Source organism: Schistocerca piceifrons, chromosome 7, assembly GCF_021461385.2.
Source record: "Schistocerca piceifrons isolate TAMUIC-IGC-003096 chromosome 7, iqSchPice1.1, whole genome shotgun sequence".
Classification (NCBI taxonomy): domain Eukaryota; kingdom Metazoa; phylum Arthropoda; class Insecta; order Orthoptera; family Acrididae; genus Schistocerca; species Schistocerca piceifrons.
The window spans coordinates 389,176,903-389,186,022 of NC_060144.1; the positions used below are offsets into that span (position 1 = coordinate 389,176,903).

Genomic DNA, 9,120 nt, shown 5'->3' on the forward strand with positions numbered 1-9,120 from the left:
AAGTTTTCATCTGTAAAGAGTCCCATTATTAACCTACAGATTTTCAGATTAAATGTTTTTCTCTCAATTCTTGCTCTAAGGGGTATAGGCAGGCTGTCAGCACATTGATGTACAGAATATCTAATAATAAATCAATACTTGAATATACAGCTATAAAACCGGCAGTATATTTGCATTGTGCAGCCGATATTTTTTTAGGCCAATATGTCACAATACCTTTTGTCGATATGTGGAGAGCTGATAATGATGATGTTTAAAATATCGATATATTAGATTCCCAGTACTTTTAAAAATATCAACAGCCCTAGTACCCATACACTCGATTTTTGAACTTTTCTCATTGCATGCAAATGCCACATGATCGTGGAATGATTACACAGTTTATCACATTTACCAGTTCTTGAGTACACTAGTATGGATCATTGTGGATTAATGCACTCAAGTGATCTTCATCACACCCTAGAAGTCCTCTTGAGCATGGAGAGTCACTAATTCCAAAATGATCCTCCTTAAAATGTGAAAACCAGTTTCTTGCTGTGCTCTGCCCAGTGGCATTATGCCCATACATGGCACAAGTGTTTCTGGCTTCCTACACTGCTGTCACCCTTCTTTTGAGCTCAAGCAAAAGAATATGTTGGAAATGTTCCAATTTCTTCACTTGGCCGTCCATCTTCTAGCGTCCACAGCTCTAGTCCCTTTATCTCCAAATGACAGAATAGCAGTATGTAAACTCAAATAGCATCAGTAAACTACAAAGAAAAAATTACAATCAATAAATAAATACAGAGCATCTGGCATACCAACATGCAGAACAATAACGCTACGAACTTATGCACCAACATAAAACGCAGGGGCCATCAGACAAGCAGGATTCATACACTCTGTATTATCATGAATTTCATTTTGTAACATTTTAAAATTTTTTTGAGATATTATGTGAAGAATGCAAGTAGTAATTTTCTTTTCCCATAACAGGTTATTGCAGAAACAGGCCAGTATGAGATAACAAAGAAGACTTTTGATTTTGATCTCTGTACATTGGACCGAAGCACAGTTCGCAAGCTGCAGGAATTCTTTGCCCCCTCCTGACAGCAGCCATTCATGGATGAAGGAGTCTAGTACCTGGAAACACATCATCAGTCAACTATGGCTGCATGTAGTTTCACTATAACATGGGCATCTGTAACACGTACTTAGTATGTGACTGTGGTGATTATACAGTGATGCCAAATAGAATAGAAAGGAGCTGAATAAAAGTGTGTAACTAAGGATGGTTATTCCTGTAGCTGATATTTATCAGCTTTAGTACTGTGTGAATGCCTTTATGTGAGTTTCACAGGAGTTTTGATGTAATTCTCTGCTCCCTGAAGTATTTTTTTGAGTTGTGGCAGTACTGCAAAGCAGTAATTATTGCGTGTGTTCCGATGAAATTAGAGAGTATTTTACCACTCTCTATAAGTTAGGGTTCTGTGGAGCATATGAAAACAGTGCATCAGTCACTGTTATGTGTAACGGTATTCAGTATGTACTGCATCAACAGCGCTCTTGAACTGTGGTATCTTTAATCACTGTGATTGCAGCAATCAAATGCATGTAGTACCATATTGCTGTAACTGTTTTTTTAATAGTGCATTCCCCATTTCATCACACTTTTAGCTTTTATATGAAAAACTTGATGACAAGATTGGCAGTACCTGCTAAGGAAGACACCAAGTTGAGGGCATACATTGAAAGTTACAGTATATATCTTGATGAAGATTGCTTTTTTCTCACCAGGCAGCAGAAGTAACAGTGAATTGTTATCAGACTCCTGACAGAGGCAGTTAAGATGCTTCACTCTGTCTGGTGAGAGTGAGTAGTTCGTAAAAAAATGCAGCAGCATTTGTGTAACAGCATTTTCTTCTTCTGTATGTAATACAGTGTCATTATGGAATGCCACCTGTTAAAAAAGCAATCTCACATTACTTTACGTGAATGACATGAGGAACTTGATTAATAATTGTGATTAGACTGCTTTTTATCTTGTTTTTGTTTTCTATTTTGTATCATACACTGTTGTGTTTCAGTTTATGATAGCGTAACTTTTTATGTGTAATTTGTTGTGTGTTGTCTCTTTCTGTAAAAAAGATAGTGGTTGAAAATGTTATTGTTGCAGTTGCAATTTATTGTTTAAAATTTGTTACTATGATTTAGCAAGTTTAGTTATGTCACCTTATAATAATGATCTCACATTTTCATTTAGCATGCATCACAATTTTACTGTGTCCACTGGATGTGAGGTGTCCATTTGTAACTGATTCAGATATGTACTTAATAGAAATTTCATTTAAAAACATCAATTTCTCAGGAACTCTGTTTAGTATTTACATGTTGTTGTTGTACAACAAATTTCTTTGAGTTTTTACAAAAATACACCTACAGTTTACTGCAGCCACCCTTACTTTCATTCCCTCTCTTCTTCTTCTTCTTCTTCTTGTGGGAGCAGTGCACCTCTGAAAGGAAGTTGCCCAATGTCATCCTGTTCTCTTATATTTCACAAGATTTTTTATTCAGAACTCCCAAAGATTATTGTGATGTCAAATGTTTACTGAGTTTTAAAATCCTTTGGTTTTTTTTCCGTGCTCCAGTATTCAAACATTTTGAAATAACACTTGTACATTATACAATGAAGATAAATTCCAAGCTAATGTTTGTCATGAAATGTGACATTTTGTTCCCGGATATGTTTCATCATTGTTAATTGTACTGTGTAGCACATACACCTGTGATAAGTTTTCATTAAAGTGTCCTTGAGTACTGTAAAGCCTACTGGTGATATGATAGGCCTAATAATTATTAAGAAAATTGTATTATTTGTTGTAACTGTTTAAAACCAGTAAGTGAAAGGAGCATTTTTGATAGTTACAAAAAAGAAAAGAGTATTTCATCTATGTCCAAAATATTACAGTGTTAATTTCATTGATTACTGGGCTGTAAACACAGTTTCTTCATTGAGTCCAGTCATAACATGGAACATTTATTTGAGCTGTAGTTTGTACACATAAAATGATTCAACAGTTGTGATCAAACAAATATGTGTGTCAGAATTTAAAATTGATGTTTCAGACTATAAAAAATTTAATATATGAAAAATGGAAGCAGTTATTACTTACAGAATAGTTTTCCCTTAAAGCAGAATTTATAATCTTCCACCCTTATTACATTTAACATTTCTTAAAACCTATTGCTTTTTCATGCTGAATACTAACTTTTTGTGTTATTTTCCACCCTTTTTTTTCTCTAATGTGAGTGTAATTGCCCCTCATTCTGATTACAAATTTTGTATAAAGGAAGGAAACCATGCTCTAAAGACATCAGGAAGAGTTTAGTTGTGAATGGAATGTAACTCACTAAGGAAATTGTAAAGGTATACAAATTTACATGAGAGATCAGTTCGTTAATTGAATAAAAAAATGTGTAATGCAATGTAGGATAGTTATTTGATATCCTGCGATTTGAGAAAAATAAGCATACAGAACTGCTTGACTGATGGGGTTACTTGCAGTAAACAGGACATACTGACAAAAACTGGCAATTGATAAAAAGTTTAAGTATTTATGTTGTGTGTGCTTTTTGTTTAATCTGTTCTGTTTATTCCTGCAGAAAAACAGACATTGAATAAATGATTAAAGTTGTTTCAGCCTTGGCCTTTTATTGAGTGCCTTTGGCACTAATTTGGTTGTCCGTAATTTCTTAAATTACAGAGTTTTTTTGTTTACTTGGTATGTGATGCGTCTTACACTACTTCAGTGGGTGTCTTTAACATATAACAAATATCCACTGTGCAGTATATAATATAATTTTTCTTGTATTTTTAATTAAGTATGACAGTTACACATAGGGAATGGTTGCAGTGGAACACAGGTTTACAATTAGTGGGTTGTTATACTTCGAACATTATTACATGTAAAGAATTGCTTCATCTGTTTAGTCACATGACATTAAAATGTTTGAGTCTCAGTCAGGTTTGTTTCATGAAATTATTTTGTCAAATGATGTACTGGTGGCACTGAGAAGAGAGAATTTCTACTTAAAGAATTTAAAATGTAATATAAAGTATGACCAAGATTGAAAAGAGAGAGAAGCCAGTGGAAAAAAATACATGTTGTACTTCCCATTTTTCCCTTTCTCTCTCTCTCTCTCTCTCTCTCTCTCTCTCTCTCTCTCTCTCTTTCTGTCTTGTGTCTGATCCCTTCCCGATGATGTATGTTGATATGGCACTGATATGCCATTAAATAACATGATATTAAAAATGCCCAAAAAACAGTACAAAACAAACATTATCTTAGGGAAAAAGTAAATGACTATTAGCCTCAAAAACAAAACTGATAATGGCAAGTAAAATGCATAAACTAAATACATCTGTTAACAAAGTTCATTTCCTGCTGCACTGCAATAGTGTATAACTTGATCTTAGTTTGTTCCTAATTTTGGAGGGAGACTTGGCTAATTTTTTTAAAACAAAAGACAACTGTGTTCAGTAAGTTACAAATTTTGCAGGCTCTCTGGTGCTCCTTGAGAAACACAGTTGGCTTTTAAACCATGCAAGGTGAAAACAGCAAATCACATATTTAATATTATTCAGACTGTCAGCAGAATGTGACAGAGGTGAAATATTTGTGTTGTTTTGCACAGTATATGCTGCAATAAACATTGGTAAGAAGTTGAAACTGTGTGTCAGACTAGTATTTGACCTTGATGCCATCAGTGCACTCCAATTGCCCTCTCCAAGCTGGACTGTGAGGCATCCTCGAACAGTACAGTTGGTAGTTCACTGCCCACAAAAGGCAGATACTTTGAATCTTGATATCTCACATAGTTTTAACTTGTCAAAAATACTCCAAATTCTCTGTGCTACAGACACCAAGGTACAGTGTCTTGTTTTTGTATTGTGTCTTATCATAGTGCTCCATAACTTCTTCCTTTATTTCTCCATATTGTGAGTAATGAACTACGAAAATGCTCATAGATGTTATAATAGTAATCAGTTGTTGTTCGATGTATGGCTGTTTTCTCTGCCATTCTGGAGCATCTTTTTTGTCTCTTGGATCAGTTTGTAGAATTAATATCAGCCAAAATCTCTTTTGTCACTGATTTAAACCTGAGCCTTAAACCAAATGTAATAAAGTAGATACATCAAGCATAAATTGTATTGTGGATTTACACATGTGACCAGCAAATTATAAAAAGCGGCAGAAGCAGAACTAAGGCTCACCAGTTACAAGTTAACATGCTTTTGCATGATGCATCATACTGAGAGAATTCAAATTCAAAACACACATAACATTTATTTCTTAAATTGTTCATTGTTATCGTTCAAAATATCTGACCAAACTTTCTAGATGCAATATCAATCCATTAACATCAGACAAATGAAAGTACATAACAACATTAATGGACCTTAAGCCAGTATACCCAATATGTTAGAATATTTATTTATATAGTCCCATATTAATGGGCTTGTATTGCATTATAAATTTTTTCCCACCGTTTATTTGCATTTATTCAGCTTTTTAATTTGTGTTGTGTGCTAAAATGTTGCAAAATCAGTAAAGGTTTTCTGTTATCTTGATGTAAACAACTGATTTTGCTATGTGAGTATACTGATGTGCAATATGTTAAGTATTTCAAAATAAAATAAATTTTGTTCTCACGGATACCGCATAGCGAATTCAATGTTCAGTGATGAACTCTGTTTAATATGAATAAAATGCAGTATTTTTTAAGAATGTGTTCCATGTTATTGTTAGAATAAGAGTTCTTCACAATTACGAGCACTTGTTTTGTATGTGTTGTTATTGTTGTTGTTGGTACCATTGTTGTTGTTATCATCATCATCATCATAATCATTATCATTGCCACCATTATCATTATTGCTATTATTAGTGGCACCATTTTGTTCACACTGAAGACAGTTTATTTATTGGGTACTGAGCTGCTAATTTTATCTCACATGTTCCACATGAGACTGAAATTCAAGATATTTCTTCCAAATATCATTTTTTTCCATTGTAATTAAACAGTGATTAGATGTTTGGGTGGTGGGGGGAGGGTGGAGGGGGAACACACAAAATAAAATCATTTTCTCAAAATGCAAAGAGATGAAGACTGTTCATAACTCACTCAAAGTATTGTGCAGCATTTGTTGAACCATGCTACAGCTGTTAATAGCTTCTGTTCCATTTGTTTCAATTTAATGTTTAGTGTCCGTCTTTTCAACAATCATGCAGAAAAATAGAAGTTTAAGTTAAGAAACTGTTTTAAACTGGGGTTCATTTTTGAAGGCCAGTTTAAATCCTTGAAAGAGTTATTAATTTAATGCATCCAGTCATAAATATACCTGGAAACGACTTGTGTATTGAGTCCTTTCATCAGTGTATTCACATCTTGTAAAACTGATTGCAATTACTTGTACTTAGAGTTTATATTTGTTTCAACAGAATGCACTGATAATATATCAAGTAATGACTGGTTGGAGAGGTATAAGTGTATCACCATATACACATACATTTCTACTCTTAGCTACACAGTACAACAATGGCTTGTAAATCACAGTCACCACATGTAACAAGTTTTTAAAGTGTGTGGAATGCCAAAACACAGTTTATTAGCAAATACCTCTCTTTATTTTTTAGCAGTGTTTGCAAATGATGTAAAGAATGACCGATTTTGGAAATGTATTTGTAATGTATTATTGTAAGTACTAGTTAAATGAGTGTTTCAGTAGGAACTACTTAATATTACTTTTGTGAAAGATTTAATTGTGAAATGGTATTCATTCTCATGTTTCAAGTTTGTGATAGAACACTTGGCCTTTTAATCTCTGATACGAGAAATTTAAAGTGGTACTATTTTACCGACTGACTATGAAAATAGTACAAATTGTACAGAAAGTTTTGTTCTTTTCGAAAATGGGCATTTGATAATACCATTTTAATAAACCATATTCTTCAAGTATCTTGTTTTATTGCATTTAATGAGCATAATGTAACATTTAGTCAAGTATGAACATGATGACAAGGGGTTGCCATAAGGTATTCTGGCATTCAGTGTGTTGTATCTAATTACTTCATATTTGCATGTAAGTTCTGGATTTTAAATTTTCCATTACCATTAAACATTACTCTGTGGTTTATGGACAGAGCATATTAGTTACATCCAAGAAGCTAACTGGCATACATACATGTTGGCAATCCTACAATCGCAATATTACTGCCACAGTGTGCACCAGAATGTGATAACACGGTGTAAGGCAGGAAACATGATGCAGTGTCATCATACTTAATTGCCATAAGGAGAAATAAACTGAAGTTAGTGTTCTGAGAGGCCTGAGATAAAGGCCACTGAGGAATGAGCATCAGGCAAACTTAGAAAAATTGAAGTGATGGCTTAGAGATAAAATCACAACACTGCAGATGGTTGTAGTGAGAGAGAGAGGGGGAAATAAGAAATAAGTGAGAATAGATATAAATTTGAACCAAGGAGGAAATTGGAGAGTTGAAGAATAACACCAAAAGAGAAAATATTGAATTATAAATTAAATGGAAAATAATCCTGGATGGGCATGGAATGTGTGAAAAAAGAACAAGAAAAGTAGGGTGTAGTTTGACAGACGATGTAATGCTGAGACCCACCAAATGAATTGTTTCAGCTGTGTAATACAATGTTCTAAGACTCCAAGAATAAATGTGATAAATAACTGCAACAAGACTGTTTATTCTTTGGAGGTGATGTGTGTCCATTGGAAATAAAAATTTTTTCGCATCAGTCTGCAGCATTCCTCTAATTCACCATCAGTCTTACACCTTGGAATTCCCAGAGAGACTACTTATCGTCATGGAGAGTCAGTACTTCAGCTCCAAATTCTGTCAAAGTATATGTAGCTTTTACAAACAATCTGGCTACTAGTACTAACAAGTCATATATTTGGGAGAAAGGTCGGAACAAATATTTCTGTATGTTCCCAGTTTGATTAAAATTCTACCAAGTTGCATTATGAAACCACCTATGAATGTGCAAAGTTTCTCAGATTGCCTTTGAGGTTCTTGATTGCCCCCTGAGCATATTTTTTATTAGGAACAGTAATTTATCAAAACAGATGTCATATTTGATAGTCTTTTTATACAACTAAAGTCTTAGCTACCATTCAGGATATGCCACTAGTTAATTTAACTATTATGTTTATTAAAAACATCTCCCAAAACACTGTGCATTCATCCCAGGGCATCCTGTATACAGTGTCTTGGCTTTTGTATAGCTATTTCATAGGTGGATCACAATAATTGGAAGATTCTGGGAACCCAAACAAAGAAATGAAATGTTAAGACTTCCATTCTACAAAAGAAATTAGCAAAGCTCCATGTTTACACAAATCTGAATATCTTTGTAAACAAAATTTCAGTTCAGTATGTCTTACAGCACAATTAACAAGTAACACAGTAGCTTTCCAAGTCTTGGATACGGCATAACAATCTTTTTTGAATGAAAACACATGACAAGTCTGTATATTCTATAGTATTTATTATTTATTTTACAAATTGGTTTTCAGCTATTATGGCATCATTAAGTACAAAGCTGATGATGGAGTAACAGCTGAAAACCGGTTTTTAAAATAAATAACAAATATTGTATAATATTACAGAAGTTTCTTGTGTATTTTCGTTCACAATTTATAAAATATTCCACCAAGATCCAACAGAACAGCCAATCAGTGTAAGTTTTCTGCCAATGTAATTGGTTTTCCAAATATTGTACTGACATCAGACATCAAATCACTGTTCTCAGTCATCTTTTGCACTCATGTAGAATTAAGGAGGATTGTGTAATGGCACATGTACAGTAGAAACTGTATACCTCAAACAAAAATGAAGCAACAGTGCAAGAAACAAAAATATTTTCATGTCACTAACTGTAGGAAAAATTTGAAAGAAAAACATTAATATTGTACCCATACCATTCCAAACTCCTAATGAATGCAGACAAGACTTAGATAAATAGTGGCATTAGGCAGCTGACCCCTAGAGAGAAAGAGAGACTGACAAAGAAAAGTCAGTTAAAATTCATGAGAACTTTCCAGTTAAT

At 33.7% G+C, this 9,120-nt stretch overlaps 1 protein-coding gene across 1 annotated transcript in view; it reads left to right on the forward strand.

Moving 5' to 3' along the window:
- The window catches only part of LOC124805159 (protein AF-9), a 114,720-nt gene extending 107,762 nt beyond the window's left edge, over positions 1-6,958 (forward strand). The window contains exon 7 of the mRNA XM_047265637.1: positions 976-6,958. Coding sequence (XP_047121593.1) covers positions 976-1,089 — 114 coding nt within the window. The 3' untranslated portion in view covers positions 1,090-6,958. The remainder of the gene's footprint in view (positions 1-975) is intronic.
- The last annotated feature ends 2,162 nt before the right edge of the window (positions 6,959-9,120 follow it).